This window comes from Pan troglodytes, chromosome 2 (assembly GCF_028858775.2).
Source record: "Pan troglodytes isolate AG18354 chromosome 2, NHGRI_mPanTro3-v2.0_pri, whole genome shotgun sequence".
Classification (NCBI taxonomy): domain Eukaryota; kingdom Metazoa; phylum Chordata; class Mammalia; order Primates; family Hominidae; genus Pan; species Pan troglodytes.
In genome coordinates, this window is record NC_086015.1 from 196,459,014 (window position 1) to 196,486,990 (window position 27,977).

At 38.8% G+C, this 27,977-nt stretch overlaps 2 protein-coding genes across 3 annotated transcripts in view; one reads left to right on the forward strand and one right to left on the reverse strand.

Moving 5' to 3' along the window:
- The window catches only part of PLAAT1 (phospholipase A and acyltransferase 1), a 73,591-nt gene that overhangs the window by 40,406 nt on the left and 5,208 nt on the right, over positions 1-27,977 (forward strand). Inside the window, exon 4 of one of the 2 annotated variants that reach the window (XR_008547196.2) lies at positions 26,161-26,439. The gene's annotated coding sequence lies outside the window, so the exon portion shown is untranslated. Of the gene's footprint in view, positions 1-136; positions 406-26,160; positions 26,440-27,977 lie in introns of those variants that run through there. The other variant, XR_008547194.2, reaches the window with a different exon arrangement.
- ATP13A5 (ATPase 13A5) overlaps positions 1-27,977 on the reverse strand; it is a 104,153-nt gene that overhangs the window by 6,249 nt on the left and 69,927 nt on the right. The window contains exons 22-27 of the mRNA XM_016942516.4: positions 26,366-26,408; positions 24,598-24,707; positions 20,222-20,318; positions 18,141-18,213; positions 8,893-9,067; positions 3,883-4,085 (exon numbers count right to left, since the gene is read on the reverse strand). Coding sequence (XP_016798005.1) covers positions 3,883-4,085; positions 8,893-9,067; positions 18,141-18,213; positions 20,222-20,318; positions 24,598-24,707; positions 26,366-26,408 — 701 coding nt within the window. The remainder of the gene's footprint in view (positions 1-3,882; positions 4,086-8,892; positions 9,068-18,140; positions 18,214-20,221; positions 20,319-24,597; positions 24,708-26,365; positions 26,409-27,977) is intronic.

Consider the following 27,977-nt stretch of genomic DNA (forward strand, 5'->3'; position numbering starts at 1 on the left):
TGCCTCACTTTATGTATATAAATAAATGCAGCACGTCTCAGAAGTGCTTGGGAAGGGTATGAGGCAGACAGAAGAAAAGTAGGAATTGCATCTCTCAGGATAAAGCAATCTAAATGGCTTGGTGATACGATTTCAGGAAATAGCTGTGTGGATTTTTCATTTACTTCATGGATTTGGAGTCCCAGGAACGCAGAAGCTGGGAAGAAGAGGACGCCTGAAAGGTCCGTTCTGATGAAGTCCTAGACCTCACTAGCAACTGGGGCTGAGTGGGGTGCACATCACTGTCTAATGGTCTAAAAACTAGGCCTCGCCTCTGCACAAGTGAGCAATGTAGAAACAAAATTATAAGGTCATCTTTTAAAATTCAGCTTTGATTGAAAAGATGTAATAAAGATTTGAATGTTGGCTCTTCTTGGTTAGTTGCTGCTGCTGAGGAAACATGAAAGAATAGGGCTCTGTTAATGCAGGTGCTTTAGGAAAGCAAATCCTGTGTAAGCCATTACACTTTATTTTCAGGTAAGGTTAGTAATGTTCACATTTGTTTCCAGAAAAGTTAAGCCTCTACTTTTTCATAAAGTTGAGCTTCTGTCAAAGGCTGTTAAAAAGGGCAAAGAGTTTTCTGTTACATCAAAATAAAGTTGCTTGTATATTTTAATAGTAGTTCTAAAGGCTTTTGACTTATAACCTGAGAGTCTATGTTTGTTATCATATTACATTTGTTAGCATACCTGTATGCTAAAATGTAAAACATTTTACATTTAAAATTATCAGTTATGTCTGGTATAGGGGTTTGAATTTACCCACAAGCTTTAAGTCACTGTGAGGTAACTACCTCTAATTCACTCAATTCATGTAAAAGGACTTTGCAGCTACTATTAAAATTAAAGTACTAGGCCAGGTGCAGTGGTTCACCCCTGTAATCCCAGCACTTTGGGAGGCCGAAGCGGGTGGATCACGAGGTCAGGAGTTCAAGACCAGCCTGGCCAAGATGGTGAAACCCTGCCTCTACTAAAAATACAAAAAAATTAGCCAGGCGTGGTGGTGGGCACCTGTAATCCTAGCTACTTGGGAGGCTGAGGCAGAGAATTGCTTGATCCTGGGAGGTGAAGGTTGCAGTGAGCCAAGATGGTGCCACTGCACTCCAGCCTGGGTGAAAGAACAAGACTCCATCTCAATAATAATAATAATTAAAGTACTAGGCAACAAATATATTCTGCTTGTAAAATACATTTATAATTTTAAAAATTATTCATGTATAACAACATACATTTCCTGTGTATTAGTAATAATTCGTTAGAAAATATAATGGGAAAGTCATTCACAATATGAGCAAAAATATAAAATACAAAGGATTCGTTTCTTTTTTTTTTGAGACGGAGTCTCGCTCTGTTGCCAAGGCTGGAGTCCAGTGGCATGATCTCAGCTCACTGCAACCTCCGCCTCCTGGGTTCAAGCAATTCTCCCTGCCTCAGCCTCCCAAGTAGCTGAGATTACAGGTGCCCACCACCATCCCCAGCTAATTTTTGTATTATTTAGCAGAGATGGGGTTTCACCATGTTGGCCAGGCTGATCTTGAACTCCTGATCTCAGGTGATCTGCCTGCCTTGGCCTCCCAAAGTGCTGGGATTACAGGCTTGAGCCACTGCGTCTGGCCCAATTAGTTTCTTAAATAAATGTGCAGGCAGGATTTGTAATGGAGAAAACAACGAATATTTGCTAAGAGACCTTAACAAAAAGCAAGAATAAATGGGGAGACATGACATGTTCCTAAATGGGAAGATTAAGTTATATACCAATGTAAATTCTTCCCAAAGTATCAAAATCCCAAAGGGAAATTTTAAAAGCCTGGCAATTTATTCTAGAGTTTATCTTAAAGAATGAACAGGAAAGAAATAAATACATTTTTTAAAATGAGGAATAATGAGGATACACTGATCTTGCCACTTATTAAATAAAACTTATTATAAAACTATAAGTTTTAAAGTATAGTGGTAAATCAAGAATAGACTGATATTTAAAAACAAAAAAGATAGTATGGAAACTATATAGACATACACATACAAACAATGCATAATATAAATGAGGTACAGACAAACACATATATGAAGATAGGATGAAGGTGGTATATTCAGTGGAAAAATAATTGAATATTAAAAACTCAATAGTCAATAAAAGCTGCTAGAAAAACCGGTTGACTAGTTGGAGCAACTTGTTTTAATCCCTACCTCAAACTATACACCAAAATTAACATTAGATTTTAAAAGCACTTTAAAACTAATTGTGATAATCTATCCTATTTCATAATTAGAAAAAACTTCCTGTGCATAAAGACAATGGAAAAAAGATCACAAAAAATAAACAGCTCATACAAATAAATGAGAAACAGCAATCCAACAGAAAAAAATAAGTTTAAAAATGTAAACACACAATTCACAGAAGAAGAAATTGCTAATGACATGAAAATACGTTTCTCTTCACTGGTGATCAAAGAAATGCAAACTAAAACCAAATAAGACACTGTTTTCTAAAATCTTATCAGACCAGCAGAAATTTTGTTTTTTAACTAGTACTTCCTGTTGGATATAATATTAAGAAGCACACCCTCTCCAAAACAACTGATAGAAGTGAAAATCAGTACAAACTTTCTAGAAAGCAACTTTAAATTGTGTATTCCAGGCTTTGACATTTTCACACTATTTTACCAGTTAACTGAATTTTCTTATCCTAAGGAAATAAGAGGCTAAGTCAAAGTAATTTACACAAGTATACTTTTATAGCATTATTTATCATACTGAAGCCAATTGCATGATAGGGTGACCATCTTTATCATGCAATACCTGGATAGGTATCATGTATCTAGTTTGCCTTGACATTCTCTGTTTAAGCCTGGCATAATTATTAATAGTGTCTCACTTCACTCCTAAAGAGTGTCCCAGTCTGATCAGTAATGATGGGGCATATTCTCTGGCTTCTTTGGCCTGAGGATTATTATTATTATTATTATTATTTGAGACAGAGCCTTGCTCTGTTGCCCAGGCTGGAGTGTAGTGGTGTGATCCTGGCTCACTGCAGCCTCGACCTCCCAGGCTCAAGCAATCCTCGCACCTCAGCCTCCCTAAGTAGCTGAGACTATAGGCAAGAGCCACCATGCCCAGCTAATTTGTAAAAGTGTTTTCTTAGAGACAAGGTCTCACTGTGTTGCCCAGGCTAGTCTCAAACTCCTGAACTCAAGCGATCCTTCCATCTCAGCCTCCCAAAGTGCTGGGATTACAGGAGTGAGCCACCACTCCCAGCCTTAGCTGGGAGGATCTTAATTGTAGCTTTGAAGAGTTTTTTAAAAACTACTTAAATTAATACACAGGGAAAGTAAGTAAGATTTATTGAGCCCCTATTATAAGTGCCAGACCCTTTACATAAATTGTGCTAGGCCCATTCCATAAAATGCTTTGTTTAGTCCTTCCCTCAGGACTTAACAAATTAAGGATACTCCCTCCCATTCTGCCGATGAGGAAATAAGGTCATAGAATGGTTAAAGTAACTTGCCCAATGTTATAAGGCTAAAGAGGTCAATTTGCATTTGAATTGGTTAGAAAGCCTTTAATAAAATATCTTCACATGCATGTATGTGTTTAAAATGATTCTTGATGACTCACAATAGGACAAGACTCATGTGACAGTTAAATAATGTCTGCGCTTATCTGCAAACAAGCAGATTTTCTGCACGTGGGCTCTACCAACTATGACCACTGCATTCAACAACAATTTTAGAGTCATGCAATTGTTTCTTCCTCAGCCCATCATTTCACCAGTGAGGTACAACTCTAGGGTGAGAAAGGGAATGGGAAAATATTCAGAAAGAAAAATTAAACTTTATATACTTACAGTTTGTATAGATGGGCTTTCGAAATGGCTTTCCCTTAGAAAAGATGAATGCTACTGTGATATAGTTGATGGTGGTGATGGGCCACAGTGTGGTGGTCTCAAAACTTAAAATTGAACCAGGAATCAGAGTTGCATTTCCAGTCCAGTTTCTTTCCAAACTCACATTTGTTGAAAAATTACTTTGGTTGGCCAGAAAACACTCACTACAAAAGAATCACCAGTGTTTATGAAACATTTTATTCCATTTTTGTCCATTAGGTGAAAAAAAAATAGTTTAATCACTACCATGGGATTTTAGCTTTCAAACTATGTCAGCCAGTAACTACCAAGACATACTTTGTTCACCTCTTGCTATGACAAAGCAGAAATAAAAGGAAGTCAAGATTGTTCTTTGTCTGGCACTCCATTTAGAACAAGTGATCTACCTTGAAAGGGCCTGGATGACAATATTTTATGAATTCCTATCAATTCAAAGAGTAAATAGACCATGTCAATTAAACTGTGTGTGTGGTTTTCTCTTTCGTGGACTAAACAAGACTCCTAACTTGAGTTTTGAGTTTGAGTCTGCCACTCCTATTTACTTCCCTCAGATAGCTAAAGGATCTTCCTGAAAATCTGAACATGACATTCTGCTGCTTATAAGGGGTCTGCGGCTCTATTTTGCTGATAAATTAAGCTCAAACTTCTCCAACTGGCCTATGAGATCTTTGCATCCTTGTCTCAATCTACCTTTTCAGTCTTACCTTTTGCCACTCCTCCCATGCTCTATACACTCCAAACATATAGGATTATTCCCTGTTCCCCACGTATCAATTTGCATACCTGCTGGGTTGCATGTGCTATTGCCTTTAACTGCGATATAACATCCGTCCTTCAAACACCTCTGCATCTGAAATGCCTTTACTTTTGCTGGCAAGTGGTACTAGTGCCCACAAAAGTAAAGACATTTAAAAAAATGTTATCTCAGTTAAAGGCAATAACACATGTAAATAAAGAATTGCAAAACAATTACTTTAGCAAGTTCATTGTTTTACAGTTCTTTATTTACATAATTTTATTTTACATCTTTGGGATGTGAGTTCCTAGAATATGGGATTTTTTTGTGGTTTTGTTTCTTGGTTTTAATCAGATTTACAATAAATTTTTGGCACCTAGCAAAGTGAGGTCACATAATATTTACTCAAAAAATATTTGTCCAAGATATGAGCTTTCCCAGTCCTGATAGATCTATTTCCAATGTTCTTTTTTTTCAGTAATTAAACCTACAAATTAGTTTCCACCAGCTTTCTTGTTCAGCTTGAAACTTTTAAACCACTATTACAACTGTTTATAAATAAGATTCATTTTCTAACGTGAACTCAAATGCAAGACTTAATACTTATTATCCTGGGCTCCCTGTAGTCTAGAAATGCTTTTTGCACATACAGGCACACTTTGCTTTATTATGTTTCACTTTATTTTGCTTCCCAGATATTGCGTTTTTCTACAAATTGAATGTTTGTGGCAACCTTGCATCTAGCAAGTCTATTGGCACCATTTTTTAATAGTATGTGCTCACTTTGTCTCTGTGTCACATTTTGGTAATTCTTGCAATGTTTTAAACTTTTCGAAATAATTACTACCTCTATTATTGTGATCTGTGATCAGTGATCTTTGGCATTTCTATCATAATTGTTTTGAGATGCCACGAACTGTGCTTTTATAAGAATGCAAATTTAATCGATAAATATTGTCTGTGTCTGACTGCTTCACTGACTGGCTGTTTCCGCATCTCTCTTCCTCTCCTGGGGCCTCCCTATTCCTTGAGAGACAATAATATTGAAATCTGTTCAATTAATAACCCCACAGTGGCCTCTAAGTGTTCAAGTGAAAGGAAGAGTCACGTGTCTCTCTCTTTAAATAAAAAACTAGAAATGGGTAAGCTTAGTGAGGAAGGCATGTCAAAATCCAAGACAGGCCAAAAGCTAGGCCTCTTGCACCAGTTAGCCAAGCTGTAAATGCAAAGTAGGAGTTCTTGAAGAAAATTAAAGGTGTTATTCCAGTGAACACATGAACGATAAGGAAGTAAAATGGTCTTATTGCTGGATATGAAGAAAATTTTAGTGGTCTGGGTAGTGGATCAAACCAGTCACAACATTCCTTTAAGCCAAAGTCTAATCCAGAGTAAGGCCCTAACTCCCTTCAATTCTTTGAAGGCTGAAAGAGGTGAGGAAGCTGCAGAGGAAAAGTTTGAAACTAGCAAGAGGTTGGTTCCTAAGACTGAGAGAAAGAAGGTGTCTCCATATGTAAAAGTACAAGGTGAAACAGCAAGTCTTGATGTAGCAGCTGCAGCAAGTGGTCCAGAAGATTTAACTAAGACAATTAATGAAGGTGTCTACACTAAACAGCTCTCAGTGGAAATGAAACAGCCTCTTCTATTGGAAGAAGATGTCTTCTAGGACTTTAATAACTAGAGATAAGTCAATAACTGGATTCAAGACTCCAAAGGAGAGGCTGTCTCTCTTATTAGGGGCTAATGCAGCTGGTGACTTTAAGTTGATGCCAATGCTCATTTGCTCTTCTGAAAATCCTAGGGCCTTTAAGGATTATGCTAACTCTACTTTGCCTGTGCTCTAGAAATGGAACAACAAAGCATGGATGACAGCACGTCTGTTTACAGCATGGTTTACTGTATATTTCAAGCCCACTGTTCAGACCTACTGCTCAGAAAAAAAAGATTCCTTTCAAAATATTACTGTTTATTGACAGTGCCCCTGGTCACCCTTCAAGAGCACTGATGGAGATGTATAAGGAAATTAATGTTTTTGTGCCTGCTAATACACATCTATTCTATAGCCCATGGATCAAAGAGTAATTTCAAATTTCAAGTCTTATTTTTTAAGAAATACACTTTTTAAGACTATAACTGCCATAGAGAGTGATTCATTTATTGGATCTGGGCAAAGAAAATTGAAAACCTTCTGGAAAGAATTCACCATTCTAGATGTCATTAATAACATTCATGATTCATGGGAGAAGGTAAAAACATCAACATTAACAGAAGTTTGGAAGAAGTTGATTCAACCCTCTTGAATGACTTTTTGGGGTTCAAGACTTAGGTGGAGGATGTAACTGTAGATATGGTGGAAATAGCAAGAGAACTGGAATTAGAAGTGGAGCCTGAAGATGTGACTGAATTGCTGCAATCTCATGATAAAATTTGAGTGGATGAAGAGTTGCTTCCTATGGATGAGCACAGAAAGTGGTTTCTTGAGATGGAAGCTGCTCCTGGTGAAGATGTTGTAAACATTGTTGAAATGAAAACAAAGGATTTAGAATATTATATAAACTTACTTGACAAAGCATCAGCAGGGTTTGCGAGAATTCACTTCAAATTTGAAAGTACTGAGATGGGATAAAATGCTATTAAACAGCCTCACTTGCTACAGAGAAATATCTCATGAAAGGAAGAGTCAATCAATGAGGCAAACTTCATCGTTGTCTTATTTTAAGAAATTGTCACAGCTATACCCCAACCTTCAACAACCACTACCTTGATCAGTCAGCAGCCGCTCAGCTTGAGGTAAAGGCTCTCTACCAGCAAAAAGATTATGACTTGCTGAAGGCTCAGATGATCATTAGAATTTTTTAGCAATAAATTATTTTGAAATTAAGGCACGTACTTTTTTAGACATAATGCTATTGCACACTTGATAGACTACAGTATAGTGTAAACATAACTTTTATATGGACTGGGAACCCAAAACTTCATGTGACTTGCTTTATTGCAATATTCACTTTATTGTGGTAGACTGGAGCCAAACCCACAATATCTCTGACGTAGGCCTGTAGTAGATGTTCCATAGTCACAAAGCATTTTTACAAAAAGAGGAACAGACAGACTAGATGGCCTGAATTACAGAGTTTACAACCAAAGAGTATCTAGTCCAATATACTTACATTAAGGTAATAAAATTGAGGGCTAGTATGGCACATCTAGTTAGTGATAGAGTCAGGAATTCTTAGAATTCCTGATTTCCTATCCAACCTCCTTTGGCTACAACATATTGTCTTCTAGGTTCAGTCAAAACTTGAGTTCTCTGAGTATATGCACTCCAATTTTGGAAAAAATCTAGTGTTGAAACAGAATGAGATTCTATATTCCTAGTTATACTTAAATTGCCAAATTTTTTATCTAAATGACAATCTGATCATTTGCTAGTTTTCAATCTGTTTTACTGATTTCTGGTGCTCTGTGGAGTGAGGGGCAGTTTGCACATTTGCTATTTCAAAGAGAGCAGCTCTTTTCCTGCCTTTTCTTTTATCGGCAGAAAGACTTTGTCAGCAAAATAAAGCTTGAGCCATCGGCGCTATAGCCTACCACAAAAACATTAAAGCCCAGGGAGGTAAAGAGACTTGTCCTGATTCTAGTGTTCCAATTCAATCAGAACAAGGATACCATCAATTCACATTTTAACTTTAACATTCATTTGGGAAAAAACAAAATAAACAAATCTCTCTCATATGTCTATATCAGTGGCCTGCAAACTACAGCCCACAGGCCAAATCTGATTCATCACCTGATTTTGTAGATAATGTTTTATTACAATACAGCCACACCCACTTGTTTTACCTATTGTCTAAGGCTGCTTTTGTGCTGCAACAGTGGAGTTGACTAGCTGCAACTGAGGCCATGTAGTGCACAAAGCCTATTTACTATCCGGCCCTCTACAAGAAATGTTTGCCAACCCCTTGTCTATAAAATATAGAGAATACCAGGGAATTAATATATTCATTCAGCCAACCAGTTGTTAGATCTATACATTAACAACCAGTGTGACAGATCTCTTCCCACCCACTCCACCCCAGTAGTCCATGGATTAACTGTGTTCTGTCCCATCATTTGAGTTTTGCAGCGACACAATTTTATTAATTAAAAGTTTTAGGATATATGTTCAAGCCAAGTTATGCAATGTCATTGGATATTTATTAAATTACCTTTCGAAAGCAGCACTAAGAAAATGAACTTACCTGTATTGGTAGACCTCACAATACCAAGGCTGCTGCTTCACATAGAGAAATGCACTGATCTGCACAATGCAGGAGAAACAGGAATTCAAAAATATTGAAAGCAGTAAAGGGGGAGAAAGGAGCTGTCCTGCTGGTCTATATGGAGCCAGCTTTGGGTAGGCATGAGTTGAACTCACTGAAAGACAAATACATGTTTTTCCTATTACAATCTTATCATTGAGAATAAAAGGTTGAGATTGAGATGCATATTATCTTGAGTCTGGCATTGGGATTCAGACTAAGCAAACACAAACAGAAGATTTACACCTAGGTAAGCACATTGCCTGGTGGCACATCCAGTTCCACCAGCCTTTGTCTCTTCCATGCTCTGTCTTCACCTTCAGAAATAAAAAAGTGGGTTAGGAAGTTATGTAATTAATATATTTACCATATCGCATGGTGCAAATATTTTCTCCATAACCAGACTGACCAGAAATTGTGTGTAAAAGAGGGAAATGGCCTTGCTCGTGGGATAAGCAATACTAATATGTCTCAGTGATGACAGGAAAGTGGAGAGTTAGAATGAGGAGAATAAGGAGGAATATAGCTAGATTCATCTTCATATGCTGGATAATTTAAAAAAAACACTCACTCTATTATTCATTCAGCCAACTTTCTCTGAGCATGTCAATGAGCCAGGCACTGTGATAGATGCTAGAGATGCATTAAGTATCTCTCTGGATACACAGGTGAATGGGGGACTGCTGATGTATGTTACATTAAGAAAAAGAACTCATTAAAAATATTGCTTCTAGATAAGAGTGTTAAACTATATTGTATTTTTGATTTCAGGGCTTTTTAAAATTTAAAGCATTTGGAAATGGGCAGAAATTAAAAAGAACAACAATTTTTAAAAGACGACTACATCCTTAGTAGCTACATATATGAACATGCTGATGAAAATGAAATGTATTTGCTTCTCAAGGCAGAGCAGGAAGGAAGCATGAGGAGGACAGGAATTTGAATTTAAAGACTGATATTGTAGTCATGTTTCAGTTCCTGTCTTCATACCTGTCACCTCTTCCCTTCTCACAGCTTATCACTGGTTTGTCTGATGTAAGGGAAGAAGTGGGGTGTGCATATTTAAGTTTGTATTTATGAGTGTACAGGTAGAGTAGTGGTAAATGAGTGTCCAATGTGGGATGATAAAACTCTACAGTAGGTCTTTGCTTTGTTCAATATGTGTTCTGGGGTAATCATGTAAACTCCTTGGTCCTTGATTTTCTCACATATAAAATGTGTTGGAATGCCTAAATGGTACCCAAAGGCCCTTTCAACTCTTTTATTCTAAAGCTCTATGACTAAGTCTTTACCTATACCAGATCAATCAGTGTTTTCCTGGCAGGGTGCTGGGCTAGAGTCTGTGGGGTATGCAGAGATGAGAAGGACATTCCACCTGCCTTCAAAGAGTTTGAAGTCCATGAAAGACACAGACAGATTGTGTAATAAAGAAGCTGGCTGGCTTTTCCTGGGATGTATCCTCTAAATCTTTGAAATGCCCTGAGTGATAGGAGTATTTTTCTTATGCACGGGGGGCCTTGAGAGTTTATGCTAACAAGATGACTCATGGTGGGAATGACGAGTGTTTGTGTTAAGATGACTCAGGAAGGGTCCTGCCAATGCCCAAAAGACCATCTGTGATTAGAGGGCTGGAACTTTGATCCACAAGATATCAGCCTGACCTCCAGATAGGGGAGTGGGGTTAGAGACTAAGTTTGACCTCACAGCCAATGATTCAATCAATCGTGTCTACATAATGAAACCCTAATAAAAACTCCAGACACCGAAGCTCAGTTGAGCTTCCCTGGTTGGTAGAACTCTGCATATTGTCACCCATTGATGTGCCAAGAGGGTGAGGCATCCTGACTTCACAGGGAAAGGACAATGGAAGTGTCTCTCTTGTTTGAGACCCCTAATAGACCTTACCCTAGGTGTCTCTTCCTTTGGCTGGTTCTGATTTATGTCTTTTTGCTATAATAAAACTGCAATCATAAGTATAACACTTTCCTGAGTTCTGTAAATTGTAGCAAATTGTTGAACCCAAGGGAGTAATGGGAACTCCTAAGTTTGTAGCCAACTAATCAGAAGTTCAGGTGGTATCGAGAGCCCCACACCTGTGGCTGGTGTCTGAAGTGAGGGCATTCTTGTGGAGGCTTTAGCCTTAATCTGTAAGTTTGGCCTAATTCTGGGTGGTTGGTGTCAGAAGCCATTGCTTGGGTCCACGAAGAAGGGGTACACAGTGTGGACTGTGATCAGGGCTCAGGAGAAGTGCAAGGAAATTGTGCTTTCAGGTCACAGAAGGCAGAGGCTTTAGTGCTTGGAGTTCTCTCTGTATTCCAGTATCCAAAGCAGAATGTAGCTATAAATTCATAAAGAGGCTGCAGGTAGTGGAGAGAGTAAAATTGCTTCTCTGTGCATCTGGCTTCTACCTCTTTGGTCTTCTCGCTCATGCTCATTGTAGTTTCTTGCCTTTCTTTTACACAGTAACTGTGGTAGACTGAATTGCTGGCTTCAGAGTGGTGGGGTGTACTTTGTCATCCCTTAATTTTGGGCTTCCCTGTGTGACTTTCTCTGGCCAAAGAGATGTTAGCATAGACTTCAAGCATGCTTGCACAGCCGGGCTTGCCCTGTGGCTCTGCTTTCTGTGACTCACAATGAGAAAACACCAAATCTGTCCGTTCAACCTGGCCTCAGAATGAAAAATGTGGAGTAGACCTGAATCAAATCCAAAAGCATTAACCAAGATCAACTGATCTACATACTAGAGCGGACTGGCTCAGCTGAGCTGACCTAGATCAGCTAAATGACAATCAACTTACAAACCCATGAATGGGGAGAATAACTGCCTGATGGAATAAATGCTGAGTTTTGGGGGTGGGTTGTTACGCAGCATTATTGAGGCAATACCTAATGCATACAGGGTTCTTATGCAGAATATTCTGACTTTTTCCATGTTAGAGACTCTTACTACTTCTGACAGAGAATCTGTATACCTGATTATAAATAAAATAATTTTATAGCTACCATTGTAGGACATCTGTTAGGTTCCAGAGGCTCTAATAAGTGTTTATAAACATGATTTTTATTTCCTTGAAAGCAAAGTAGGTAAATTTTACAGGTGAAGAAACTGAGGCTTAGAAAAGTAGTTTCCTTTGCTTAAAGACCCACAGTTAGTGAGTGACAGCATGGCACTGGAAACCCCAGTATTTCTGATTGTGAAGCCCTATGTTCTCCGCTCTACAGCATATTGCAGTATGATGCATCTCAAAAATTAAAAGAACAAAATGGCAAGCCCTGCAATACAAGCTTGGACAGTAGTACCATTTATGAGGATCCCCCCAGAAAACTTTTCTGCATTATCTGGGTTTCCTTAAAATGATGATGATATATGCTATCAGATTGCATTCAGAGGAATACTAACTTCTGAAGTGTTATATGGTATTTGAAATTAATCATTCTCCCTTCTGAGTTCCCACAACACATTACTCACATTGCTGCTATAGTGCAGGGTGTCTTGCATTAAATCTAGTTGTTTACATCTGCACTCAGCAGACTGTGAGCTCCCTGAAGGAAGAAATCCTGTCTCATTCCACATTCTGTTTCTTAACTAAACCCAGCACAGGATCTATTGCATGGGAAGACTTCACAGTTTCAAATTCTATTCTTATAGTTTTTAATTATTTGGCATCATTTGGCTATCTCATAGTTGTGTTTCTCCTAAGTAGTTGGTTTACTTTTTATTCCAAACACTGAAAATCATATAAGACAAATTTCAGGAGGTTCATGAACCCACATAAACTACATGCAGAATTTCAAATGGGTATCATGAGATTTCTAAGATGAAATGGTTTGTATTTTCCATCAGATTATTTAAGGGGACCAAGACCCAGAAAAGATTAGGAGTCATTGAAACACAGATGGCGTGTGCGAGATGCACTTCTATAATGGGTGAGTCCCTCCTGCACCTCCTTCTCTGGATACTGCCTTCTCCTAGGGGCTGGAATGGCTGGCCTAAATGGATCTGAATTTCACGATCCCACCTTCATTCAGAGAAATGAGGGGCCTAGAGATGGGCATCTAACCCACGTCAGGTCGATAAATTTTCTCTTCAAAATATTTGCAAATAGGACAATGAAAGGCTGAGCTCATTAGCTATAAGAAAACAAACATAAAGGCTGCAAAGCCCCAGTCCTAGTGTCATTTTATGAGGTCAGCTGTAGGGTGAATAAATGGAAGACAGATGGAAACAGTAAGAATGGAAAGAAGAAGAGACACAAGGTGGCCACCTGGAAATAAAGAAAGTGACCTCCATTTTCATCCTTTAGTGTTCTAGTCATCCTCAGATCCAGGTGCTTCCAAGTTCCTGTTCTTAGATTTTTTTGAGAATTATGTTCTTAAACAAACCCTCCCTCTATTTTCTTGATCTAGTTTGAGGAGTTCTTGTTGAAGAGGACAGAGATGTGGCAAAACAAGCTCCTTAAAAATGCTGCTACACAAAATAGAGTCAAATTGGACTTCCAGACATGCATTGCCTGATCAACATCCCTCCTCACTTCATCTTATTTTTCTTTTAGATTTTCTCTGTAATGTATTATATTTTGTCTGCGTACGTTGCCTTAAAACCTTGTGGGAACAAGGCAGGGTGTGTATAGATAAATAAGTAAATAAATTAAATATGTGATGGTATTTTCTCTTCCCAGAACCAAGTCAGAGTTAAGGCCAAAAGCCTTAACCTGGAAACCTGGAAATGTAAGAAGCCGTAATGAGAATACAGATACTCTTTGATTTACAATGGGGTTACATTCTGATAAGCCCATTGTAAATTGAAAACATTTTTCAGTTGAAAATACATTTGTACTGTACACCTAACCTACCGAATACCATAGTTTAGCCTAGCCTAGCTCAAGCATGCTCACAACGCTTAAGTAGGCTACAATTGAACAAAATCATCTAGCAACACAGTACAATGTAAAGTGTCTGTTGTTTAACCTCATGATTGCTTGGCTGGCTGAGAGCTGCGGCGTGCTGCCACTGCCCAGCATCCTAAGAGAGTATCATGCCACTTTCTTCTGAATGTGCATCACTTTCGCACCATTGTAAAGTCAAAAACCATAAGTCAAACCATCATAAATCGGGGACATCTGTAATTTTACATTGATCATCAATTGTTGATGACTCCTAAGGGCTGCAGATAAATGTCCACAGTTCTCAGACCAGCAGTCAAGATTCTCTGTGATTTGACCCAATTCACTTTTTCAATTTTTCAATAAAAGATTTCACATACGCTGCAGTGTGGTCACATTAAAAGCTCATACCCCATATTTATCAGCTTTCTCTTGCTCATGCTGCTACCTTCTACTTGAAATGCTCTTCTTTTAGCAAAAGATATTTGAAACTTATCCATCCTTCCTATTTTGATATGAATGCTACTTCTTTCATGCATCCATGCCTAGTATCTTTCTCCTTTCTCCACTGCTATCTCCTCCTTAACCCCAGATTATCGGAAGCCATCTCTTCTTTCTCTGAACTCCCAAAGCATCTGCTGTTTTTTGCTACTCACTACTTTCAACTTGCATCTTATTTGTTCATGTATGTGAATCCCCCACTGAACTCTGAACTTGAACAATCAGCCTTCTCATGCCTCAGGAACCTACGTGGCTAATATACAGTGAGAGATGAACACTTGTATAAGGGAATGTTGAATGGTGCTTCTCTTGTCTAGAGAATTGTGCCGAGCCTTATATGTGAGGACAGTGAATTGCAAGTGCCAATTTACTGTGAAGAGAGATTATCGCCATATCTCCATAGTATCTAGCAAGAGAGATCCATATTGGTTATTTAACTATAAGCATGTCTGTTCCTGCCTCATTCGCTGCATGCTGTCTGTACAAGAGAAAACTGATGGAGATTATCAAGCAATTCTTTAAAGGCAATTGTTAGGAGCAATGTAAACTGTGGTTTTCTTCTCAGCATCACCACAACCCCATGAGGGGAAGTCATAAGAGCCACTGTTAGAGAGACTGGAAGTGGTTTTAAGAGAGGATATTGGCCTTGCTCACTCCCCTTCATGGTAATAGCAGAGGGAAAGGGCAGGCAGCAGCGAGAGCAAGCTATTTACTGTCTGGTAGGTTAAGTAGAAGCCATGGAAATTAGCCAGGCTAGAGCTAGCTATCCTGGAAGGAGTTTATTAATGTGGCAGCCTGCTGGGGTTGGAGGGCCCAGTAGTAGAAAAGGGCTTCATGGTATGTACCACTAGGAGGCAGCTGCAGAAAGGAATCCTGAGAAGTCAGAGGGAGAGAGCACCACTATGTCAGGGTGTGGTCTAGTCCATACCTATCCACAGGGAAGCTCTGATGAATTCACCAATGAACCCCGTGCCTATTGCCTAAATGTGGGTGGTTGCCATGTTTGAGGGCATTTGACAGGATATTTTTGTGTAAGGTGTAAAGAAGGGGTCCAGTTTCAATTTTCTGCATATGGCTAGCCAGTTCTCCCAGCACCACTTATTAAATAGGGAATCCTTTCCCCATTGCTTGTTTTTGTCAGGTTTGTCAGAGATCAGATGGTTGTACATGTGCGGTCTTATTTCTGAGTTCTCTGTTCTGTTCCACTGGTCTCTGTGTCTGTTTTTGTATCAGTACCATGCTATTTTGGTTACTGTTGCTTTGTAGTATAGTTTGAAGTCAGGTAGCATGATGCCTCCAGCTTTGTTCTTTTTGCTTAGGATTGTCTTGGCTATTCGTGCTCCTTTTTTTTGTTTCATATGAATTTTAAAATAGTTTCTTCTAATTCTGTGAAGAATATTAATGGTAGTTTAATGGGAATAGTATTGAATCTATAAATTACTTTGGGCAGTATGGCCATTTTCATGATACTGATTCTTCCTATCCATGAGCATGGAGTGTTTTTCCATTTGTTCCTCAGCAAACTAATGCAAGAACAGAAAACCAAGCACTGCATATTCTCACTTATAAGTGGAGCTGAACAGTGGGAAAACATGGACACATGGTGGGAGACAAAACATGCTGAGGCCTGTTGGGAAGGGCAAGGAGGAAGGAGAGCATCAGGAAGAATAGCTAATGGATGCTGGGCTTAATACCTGGGTGATGGGTTGATCTGTGCAGCAAACCACTATGGCACATGTTTACCTATGTGACAAACCTGCACATCCTGCACATGTACCCTGGAACTTAAAATTTGCAGCAGAAAAAAAAAAGAACATAAAAATCATAAAAAAAAAGTCCTTTCCTCTCGTTGCTCTTCTTCCCCAGAAACAGGGGTGGAGAGTAGGTGCCTCAAGGGAAGTGAAGAAGAGACCATGGCCTTCTCGTCTACTGCTTGCCCCAAGCCCATAGTTCAGGCTTAATGTAAGGGAAGAAAAGCTTTGAATTGGATGAAAATGTGAAGTAATAATTATAATACCTGGACTTTTCATGTCTAAGGATAAGATCATCTTAATACCCAGACTTGACCAGGAAATGACCAGCCTGTGGGATGAGTAAGTTTGCAGAGATGGGAAAACAATAGGATGTTTGCAGGTAGAGGGTAAAAAACAAACTAACAAACATAGCTGGTTTCTGCCTCTACTCTCTCCTTCACCAATCTCCCTGAGTTTAGCCCATTTACTAGCTACTGTTTGCTGAGTAATAATTAAAGTGCCATCATTCTGATAGAATGTTATGCTTCTGGTCTATCGTCACCCTTCTGAGGTTTTTTTCTCCTAGTGGTAATAACGGTCCCACTGTGAGTCATCCCAGCACTCCCATAGAGCCCATTCTGAGATGCGAGACTGAGTTTCCCAGGGCTACCAACTGGCATGAGGCTCAACAGGCTATTGCTGTGGGAAAGATTTAAGCAGCCCCATTACCACATAACTAATATCATGGAATTAAGTGTGCAAAAGCTCCAAATAACTTGCTCAGTGTCATATAGCAAGTCGGAGGCAAGACTAGAACTAGGAAGATCATCCATGTTTTTGGATTTCTAATGACACTGGTCTACCTGTACACATTCTAATGCTCTTCAAGTGCTCAGAGAGCTAGTCAGTCTTCTCAAAAGAGGAAAAGGAGGAGATATGATTCACATTGTAATGAGTGCTCAGTGTGTCCTGTGCTGTGATGCACACTTCACCAGCATCATTGTATCTGATCCTCACAATTCTATGAGGACAGTTAGCCAGAGGTCACGAAAACAGGCCACAATAGCCATGGCCTTCACCTCCATGTTGCTGCCTGAAAGCTTGGTTCTTGAAACCTCTTGGTGTTTTTTTTCTCTTTTTAGCATCATTCACAAATAAATCATGCAAATTGCTTAAAATATCCAACGCTGTAGAAGCAATTTCATTGATTCAAAATTATTCAGTCGTATGAATATTAATAACATGTAGAAAAATATTTTAATGAACTATGAATGGACATTTCAACCCTAAGAATCAAAATTGATGTTTTAGTGCTTATAGCTCTGATACTGATAAATTCAGTCATTGGGTTGATACATAAAACATATCAGTTTTATGTACTAAGGTGCTACATGAAATTCTCAAGGTTATTAATATCCTACATTGCCTGATGTTTTATCTGTTATTTTTCATAACATGCCTATTGTTGAGCAAGGAAAAAGAGATGACAATGCCATTCTTTTTCCTTGCTCTCTGGTGAGGCAGTCACCTTTATCACTTATTAAGAGTTAGCATCAAGCCCTGAGTTCCTTGATAGGAAATACTTTATCAGTGTCATCTCAAAGGAAGGACATGAGCAATAGCTGCTGTTGGAAGCCACACCTTGCTTTTGGAAAATTCTACTAAAATAAAATGTTAGCATTTGTTCTCATACATCAAAGACCTAGCAAAAATCTGGTTTCACGTCAATGTGAAGCATAGCTGAATAATGCAAAGTGACCTTTGGGTTTTAAAAAATTCCCTTTCTAGATTTTGTATTCATTTTTCTATGTACAAGACATAAAACTACAAAGAACTTGGACTACGTTGACAATTTTTTGTGACTAAGACCTATTTGTTGTCAGAATGTTTTAATGCCAAGTCTCGGGATTTCAACTCTCAACTTACTCCCAATATCACTTTTAAAAAATTGTAAATAATGAGGTTTTAGAAATAAGGGTGCCTCTTTCTCAAAAGTTCCTTTTTGTGTGACTGTTTCTAGAATTTCATAGATAAATAAAAACAATACAGTTTTCTTTGCTAAAGAGCTTACTTGTTAAACAGACCATCAAAGTAATGGCTACATCTTGCATGAGATACTGGTAATTTCCAAAGAGTTGTAGTTGCTGAAAAAGAAACAAAAGCAAATATAAATGTGGCATCTGCCATCATAGCCTTGTTATTATTCCCTACACTCTTTTTCAGTCGTTAGGAGGCAGCTGTTACTTTTTTCCCCTCTTCAGGAAGAAAATGACTAACCTAAAATTATTAGCATCTCATTTTATAGAATGAGGCCAGACGACTATTTTCCCTGCATTTAACCTACTTCATATTAGCGACAAAAGTCAATTATTTGAGAACCACCCTCCTATTGGGTGCATTAATTACCTGACAGCTGTAGTCTCAGCCTAGGCAGTTGAATTCTCAACATAAGATATTAAAGCCTGAATGTTCCCTTAGAAATGTTATACTTAAAATTTGAAGTGAAGGCGCAATTCATTCAACAGGCATTGCTCTCCATCCTCACCCATGGTATGAGTTTACAACATAGGTCTCTTGGAGTCCATTCACTTTCACAAACTGAACAAAGGCTCCTACCCTAAGTAAGCCCATTGCAGAATTCAGTCTGGTACATCTGCCTTTTTAAGGTTTGTGTAGACAGAACTTCTTTCAAGTTCACATTATAGAGTTGAAGTATTTAGATATGAAAGTCAAATCATTACTCTCCAGGAAGTTGCCTTGCAATATCTCTTGCAGCCAGGTCTGTTTATCTGTTTCATATCTGTCGACTAAGCACTAAACTATAAACTGGTTCTGAGCACATTACAGACCAGATTTATGCACATGGAAAGTATTGCTGGCTTCTCAGAGAGTGAATCCAAGTCCCAGAAGGTATCAGGTTAAGGGTCTTCTGCGACACTCTTATTTAGGTCTAGACCACTAGAATGAATGACTGCAGAGTGGACTATGGTTTCTACCTCCATCCGTGGAGGCTTTGGAAAATGAATTTCTGCTTTCACATGTTTGAAAGGCTGCCATTGGTTCCTCAGTGTCCCTGTCAACCTCCAATTCTTCCTCTGTCTTCTTTACTTTTCTTTCTCATATCCTTTCCTCTTCTTTTCACCTGAGAGTGGTAAAATTATATATTCAGAATGAGATGGAGCAGGAAGAAATTTCCAACTGCAGCTTTAGTTTTTCTTCTAGGAGAAGCTTTCATGGAACTATGGAGGGCTCCGAAAAATCAGCTTCCCAGAAGCAGGTTTTGGCCAAAGGCAAGACCTAATTTGTTCTTTTGGATGAAGAACTTGAATCCAGGTTTTCTGACTCCCAGTCCAGTTCTTGTTTCTTCCCACCAGGCTGCCCTTGAGCCCTCTGTGTGTGATTCTTGCAAGCAATAGCCCACTGGATGGTATAATCTTGTGGCCCTCTTATTCACTTCTCAAACCTCCCAGGAAAGCAATAGAATAATCCCTCCTGAAGTGTTCCTTGAGCCTGTTGGATCATTTTACTGTAGTACAAGCTATGGTTGGACTAATGAAGATTATTTTTAGCCTATACATAGTTCTTCTGTACAGCTAATTAATTTTTAAATGGCTATTTTCATCATTTAATTTTGAGTCTTTTTTAGTTTCAAAGAATTTCCGATTCTTTACTAATGATATCCCTGACTGTATAAATTCTAGGTACCTTCAGGAATAAGGGTCCATTGTGAAAGTTCTTTAGCATTCTAGTCCTTCAAAAGCAAATTCAACAGCTTCTCTTCCTTTTTATCTCTTCTTAGTCTTCCGTTGAAAATATTCCACAATTGGAGACTCATCCATTTCCTGCTGAATTATACTTAGGCTGCTTTGAAGCTCTCTTCATACTCCAAAAGAAGAAACAGGGGTTTGGAGAGGTGAAGAGTCTCAAGTTATCAAGAGAAAAACAACACACTAGAAAACTCATCTACATGTACTTATTTCTAGTTCCACATTTCATGCACAGTTACACCAGATTCCTGAGTTTGCAGACACCTATTTTGAGAAATGTCATTTGTTTATAAAACATTAAATCTTGTATAGGAGCTACACCCTGAATAATAAATTAGGGACATAAATGCAATTAGAACTGAGACAAAATGATTTTGGTTCATACCCAATAGAGCAGTAATGCACTGATAAACTGGATTATGCCGTACATGGTCAAGTATTTAAATACTCCAAAGGATGAAACCAGAGCAGCTCGGCCTTCTCTGTTTAAAAAGAAATAAAAATAAAAATTGGTTATGTATGATAGATGTCTCCCAACTTCTTTTATATTTAAAACGAGTTATATTTTTAGTAGCCTGTTGACATACATTCACTTAATCATGAATTCATCCTCCTATTTATTTAACCACTCATTCATTCATTCTCTCCTTCAATCATTACCTTACTCATCAGTTCATTTACTCACTTTTATTTAGGGCTTATGAAGTACCAGCATTATGCTAAGAGTCATAGAGGATATAAAATGAATCAGGCACACTCCTAATTTTCAACAAGCTTTCAGTGAAGTGAGATTACTATGTGTATTATAAACACAATACAACATTATGATAAGGTGCAAAATGTCAAGCATTGACTCGCTTGTGACTCATTACATCTTAACAATACATGCTTCCTGGGAATTGCACTGTGTGTGCTTTAGAGGTCCTTGGAGACATAAAGCTAAAGGATAGGTGCTTTGACATTTTAGGAAGTGTGAATGTGACTCTAATATTTGAGATGAAATGGGTAAGGATGGCTTTGATATTGCGGGAAGACCCCAGGGTAATAATCTGAGTGGGCCATAAAGATCAAGAGATCAAGATGACAGTAAAAAATGCAGCTTAAAAAGTAGATATTTCTCCTTTAAAAAAATTCGGTCTTAGCTATTAATGCAGTAACAGGTTTTCTGAATGGTGGATTATGACAGGTTAAAAGAAAAAAATGTGAGGTAGCAGCACGTGATGCGAGAGTGGGACCTCAGCAAACCAGCTCTCCTTCAGCCTCCTCTGGTCAGGGCAGAAGCAATCCACATGGGACGTGACCCACATCCACTTCATTTCTAGTCCCCATTAACATGGACACCTGCTCTGCTCAAAGATGTGGTCAACAGAACAGGGACATGAAAAGAAGAACCTAAAAGCCAAACTACTAACCACTTTGTCTCAGGCAAAATGAGAAGGCAAGGGTGGGAGAGAGGCCAGGATATTTTGGGAAGATATTTTCTACCAAGCTGTGAGGTGCTGTCATTTGTTTTCAACACTGAGGATGGAGCAGAAGACAAGCTGAGAAGGGGCAAGCATGTGAAGTATGGATCGTTTTCCCAAGTCTGATATAAACATTGCGATTTCATTGTTTTTTTCTGCAATCGTCCATAGTTCCAGGAAAATTAAGGCACCCAGATTCAAAGGAAAGTACAAGAAACTATTCTAAGTAAAGGATAAATGGGCGTCCAAAATTACTGCTATTCCTAATGATTGTGAATTTTAAGTAGCTCACGCATTTATCTACGCATTCTACAAACGTTCACTGAATGCTCTGATATACCCAGCATAGTGCTAGGCATAATGCTTGATACAAAAATCACTAAGACACAGTCTCTGCCCTAAAGGACTTGAATTATAGCAACAAGTAAATCATATTTCAAAAGACAAAGATGAAAATCCATGGATTTGAACCTATGCATCTAAAACTGTATCTCATTGCCTCTCTGGAGTGCTTTCTCAGGAATAAGTATGCATCAAGGATAGAAAAAGTAAAATGAGCCTAACAGAGCTGAACCATATCTAATTTTTATGAGTCATTGAAATATAAAAGCAAGGAGTTTCTATCCTAGAGTCTTACTGAGCACCTGCCACTGGAGAAATTTTACATCATGACTTGTATTCTGTAACAGTACACTGCACTCAGAAATGCACTGGGCCACATGCATGAGGAGGAGCATCTGAAGTTCGAATGCCACTGCATGTTGAATGGATCAAGTAGGCACTTTGCACTACTATCCAGGAGCTCAAACTCCCTGCAAGGCCTCCACATCTGGTTCTCTAGCTTAACCACCACAATTCTCATCTGAGAAGTCTTCTAGCCCAGTTGCACCAACTGGCCCCTGCATTCTCCAGTTACAACACTGTGTCTAAACATGGCTGCCGCATTTTCCCCACCTGGAATTCCTTCTCACCTCCTTTCTGTTTACATAAGTCTCACCCATTTTTCAAGTTGCGACTCCCCTACTGAAAGCTTCCCTCCTGGCTTGAGTTCTCACACTCAACTGCCAGAACATTTGCTGTATTGTTTGGACATTAATTTATTTCAAGCAAATTTATTGAGCACCTCCCATGTATCAGACATTGTATATATATAATTTTGTGTGTGTATGTGTGTGTATAAAACATGCCTGATGCATGAGAGACACTCAATAAATAATGTATATATTTGTGTGTATGTGTGTGTATATATGTTAATGTATGTATATATGTATATATGTAAAGGAGATATTTCTCCTTTAAAAAAATTCAGTCTTAGCTGTTAATGCAGTAACAGGTTTTCTGAATGGTGGATTATGACAGGTTAAAAGAAGACGTGAGGTAGCAGCGTGTGATGCGAGAGTGGGACCTCAGCAAACCAGCTCTCCTTCAGCCTCCTCTGGTCAGGGCAGAAGCAATCCACATGGGACGTGACCCACATCCACTTCATTCATATGTGTGTGTGTGTGTATATATATATATACACACACACATATTTATATATACATTCATATATATGTATATATGTATTTATGTAAATATATGTAACATGTTACACATATACATACACATACACACACACACACACATAATTTTTGCTGGAATGTAAATTCTCCGGGGGCAAGACTCTCTCATTCTTTACATTTCCAAGCACACTTGTAAAGAGCTCCATGAGTTGTACTGACAATGGAAAGCATAAAATAAGGCGAGGGTTCTGAGTACTATCATCGTGTAGTCACCATGACACAAACCAAGGTTAAGACACTAGAGATAGTAACCAAAGGGCTTAGAGATACTCTGCAAAATAAATCAGTAAAACGTAATGCTTGTTTGGTTATGGGTGAAGAAGAGGAAGGAGTTAAACGCACTCTAAGGGTCTGAACCTCAATGGCAGACTCCAAGGAGTAGACTGTTCTTAGAAGCAAGGAAAGTGGGAGTTGGGAAGAGGAGCTGCTTTGGAGGCAGGGGAAGCGATCATGTTTGAGGGTGTGAAAGGACACACGTGCAGACACCCAGTGTTCAGGGTGTCGTGTAAAGCTGTCTTGCTGATATGCAGCCAACCAGGGGTGTGGAATTTTAGACCTGCTACCTTTAGGTCAGTGATTCCTGCCACCTTTAGGTCAGTGATTCCTGCCAGTGACCTGTTTATTCTGATGCACCAAAGGACATGCTGGGGAACTTCATGGCTGTCTTTTTTGTATGAATCTCAAAATCTGGTGATGGCTTTCAGATCACTGCCCATGAAAATGCCCAGAAATTATCCATAAGTGCTATAGGAAACAATAGATAAATCAGATTTATGAATAAAACGTAAAACTGGGTGTTTTGTTCTTAACTACATTTAAAATATAAGTAGACATGAGATCAGAAATGAGAGTGGAGTGGAGGGGAGGGAAGCATGCTGTGAAAATAAATGTCTGTTAATGGCTTCCTGTATTAGTCCATTTTCACACTGCCATAAAGATTACTACCTGAGACAGGGTAATTTGTAAACAAAAGAGGTTTAATTGACTTACAATTCCACATGGCTGGGGAAGCCTCAGGAAACTTACAAAGATGGCGAAGGTGAAGGAGAAGTGGGCACCTTCTTCACCAGACAAGAGAGAGGAAGCACGCAGGGGAAACTGCCACTTTAAAATTCATCACATCTCATGAGAACTCCCTCACTATCATGAGAACAGCATCGGGGAAACTGCCCCCATGATCCAGTCACATCCTACCAGGCAACAGGTTGGGAACCACAACTCCAGATGAGATTTGGGTGGGAACACAAAGCCAAACCATATCACTTCCCCTTCCCTGACACTGTCAATCAACTTTTTATGTAAAAGATATTGGATATTTACTAATTTGCATTTTGGAGACATGTAATAGTATTTAGGGAAGCTATCTAATGAAGTATTTCCTTTCTTCTTCCTCATCCATCCAAAATTCCTGAGAGAAATGTTACAGGAAGCATCCAACATACCAAATAGAGGAGAGAAAAAGTAAGAAATACAATTAGTTTTAAAACATCAAGTCAAGCTTTCAACTGTTTACATGATACCCACCTATCCTTTAAGGCTCAGCAAAAGTCACTTTTCTGTGGCTTTTACCAGCACTCTTGAGTAACACTAATGGCCCCCTTCATTGGTTCTCCAATAGCACTTCACCCATTCCTCTGTTGCAGCATTTATCACTTTAGCTTGTAGTTGAATTCTGTCTGCAGAGCCAGACAATGGGCCCATTGATTGTAGGGCTGGAAGAGGAAAAAATGACTTACCTGATGAGATGAGGCACACACTGGATGTTGGTTGTTTTAGAGGTAAAAGGGGATGCCACAGATGCTTCCTGCTCTGATAATGAAATGCCTGCATGAGCCACTTTCAAAGCCTGGAATGATAAGCCCATGTCTCACCCATGACTTTTCAGGTTAGGCTTTACCTCTTAAAACACCAAGAGGCTGTTCTTCACATCATAAAGGTATAACAGTGTACTGTTTCATCTTTGGGTCTCCGTTTATGCTGTCCCTCCACCTGGAGTGCCCTCTCTCCCCTGATCCACAAAATCACTAACTAAACAATGACCCAGAGGTAGAAAAGTGGTGTGTGTACATGCATGCGTGTGTGCATGTGGGCGTGTGCATACAAGGGCCCTGCCTGTGGGGATTATAGATGTGAAAAGGAGATGGAAGCCCTCATTCAAAAACTCAATTAAAAAGATGACAGAATTTGGATGGACGTTGGTTGGGGACCTTCACCATTTCAGTTCTTGTACCTGGTGGGAATCTTCATGAACAAAGGTGAAAGAATTCCTAGGCCGATCCTATAAGAATTGTGTGGGCATAAAATGAACTTTTATATATCTGTAGTTCCACAGAACTACAGGGTACCTGGCGCCATGAGTACATACTAGATTCAGGTGTAATAAATAATAGGACATTTTCTTCTTCCTCTTTGATCTCTAGTTCGTATCTCTATTATATACTTTAGGACCATCTACTTTATGTTAGGGTTAGTTTTATTCATGATTCTTTCTCCATCAGACAATGAACTCTTTAGGAGGCAGAGACTATGTCCCTTTTTGCATTTGATTTTTTTGTTTTATTCTAAACGCCACATAATTAATGTGAGAGGATACGTATTCTAGATTTGAAAGAACAGACTAAAAATTAGCTTTTTCTCATGAAACATAAAGCAAAAAACATCTCTAGCTATAAAAATTTCTAGCTATAAACATAGTTTTCACAGAAATTTGGAAATAATATTTAAGAGAGAAATAAAACAAATACCAAGATCTTAAATCTCTAATAAGCTTTGGAAATACAAAGAAATCTTCCTCACTTCTTGTCCCATAAATCAGCTACTGAAATATTTCCTTAAGTACATAATCTTGAAGGTAGACTATTTGTTTCCTTCATGTCTTTAAAACTCAGAATATAAAACATTCACTGCCCTTCTACTGCATATGAAAAATAATTTGCTGATAATCATTTTATTTAGCTTTTTCTATAGCATAAAATAACTAAATAGTTTGGTCTAGGATTTTACTGAGTGAAAGAGTTCTGGGTGAAGCAAACTTAAAAACTAACCAGAGAATGAAAGTTTGGCAGGAATAAATATAATTTACATATAATTCAAAACTTTAATCATCAGTTTCAAACTTTGTTTCATTGAGTCTTTATCAGTTGTGTGACCTTGGGAGGGGGGGAAGAAATCACCTCCCTGAGAAATCATTTCATTACTGATAACAGGAAAGATTTAAAGCAGATAGACTTGTAAAGTTCCATCTTTGGAACCTGAAATATGGGAGTCTAAGTAGCCTTCCTTTGTGTTTATTATTCTAGGAGTTTCCAGAAAGCATCGGAAGTGTCTCATCTCCCTTTACTCCCCTCCACTTCCAACCCACACTCAGGTAGAGGTGGATATAAACAGCAAAATAATCAAATGGTTGCTGGTGGAAGGATGAAGAGACAAACCCCAGGAGAGCCTGAGGTCCTCCAGAGGGATATTAGTGAGCGGCTTGTCTGAGCAAAAGCCATTTCTACTCACCCCACAGTCGTTAGCTCCATCTCCACACATGCCCACATAATAACTGCGGAAGACAGGAGAAGAAGGATTAGTAGGTAAGAAAAATGAACAGCTCACTTGAATATTTTCCATCATAACTAAGTCACATGTGATTTGTGTGTATGTGTGTGTCCCCTGAACACACCTGGAATCAGGCTGAAGAAAAATGGTTTGGAGAGACATATTCCCAGAGGGAAAAGGCCGTTGTATTATTTAAGTTGTTTCAATCAATCACATTGAAATGGTAGCGATATAACCAAGGACATCGGCAAAACAATGATCGCACACTTTAAAAGAAGTCCTGCTTGATGATACGCACCAAGGCCAAGCTTAAGAGTATGCAGTCATGAGCAGAGCACTTCCCACACAACCTAATGCAGAGATCATAACCCAATCCAGCTGCATTTTAGTCACTGACTGTTGCTGAGCATTTACAGCTCAAATACCAGGATGAGAAATTTCAAAAACAGTTTAACAGATATAACTAGAGACATATATTCTTATTTTTGATGCATGTCAGGGTGAAAATAAGATATGTTTTCCATCTATATCAGTTTGGTGTGCAAGCACAATACAAATAGAGGAGTAAAAATTAATACGGCTGCCAAAGAAAAGGAGTTTCAGATGTAAGACACGGCCTGCCTTCTATTATAAGTTATACATTATAAGTATTGATAAATGACAATATTCTTAAAGACTTAGCTGCATTTTTCTAAAAACAGAGTTATGAAATCAATAAGGAGAAAAAATAAAGTTTTGTTAGCATTTCGTTATTATTAGTTAATGCATAAGAAACAACCACTTTTATAGGTCAAAAACAGTTAATTAAATGTGGCCAGGCACGGTGGCTCACACCTGTAATCCCAGCACTTTGGGAGGCTGAGGCAGGCGGATCTTGAGGTCAGGAGTTCGAGACCAGCCTAGCCAACACAGTGAAACCCCATCTCTACTAAAGATAGAAAAAATTAGCTGGGCATGGTGGTGTGCTCCTGTAATCCCAGCTACTTGGGAGGCTGAGGCAGGGGGATTGCTTGAACCTTGGAAGTGGAGGCTGCAGTGAGCCGATATTGCACCGCTGCACTCCAGCCTGGGCAACAAAGCGAGACTCTGTCTCAAAAACAAAAAAAAAGTCAAATGTAGGCACACCCCTATGGTTCAATCCGATACTGGGCTGTGTAGATGAAAATAATCATGCTATATATGTTCATGTCATGACTACCCACAATTGTTGAAAAATGGCTCCTTCTTTCAGGCTTAAAGCACATATTTAGTCTCTATATCACATCAAGAATCTTATCATCTTCTAGTATTCCCTGAATTCAGAAAGAGAATGCAGACAGCCTTATGCACATTGCCAATGACAAAGGCATGAGGAGGAAGATTGGGATGTTGAGAAGACAGCTCATTCTGAGACAGTGTGTGTCTTCCTGAATTCATTTTTTAAGGGGAATATGGCTTCTCAAAGTTAGGCATTTTAGTTGGCAAAATTTCTCAGGCATTTGAAAAAGGTAAAATTACTTTCTTCAGCAATATCATGTAATGATCATGTGAATGAAATAGTCATTTAGTCACTGGTTACTTACCCAGCCTCAGG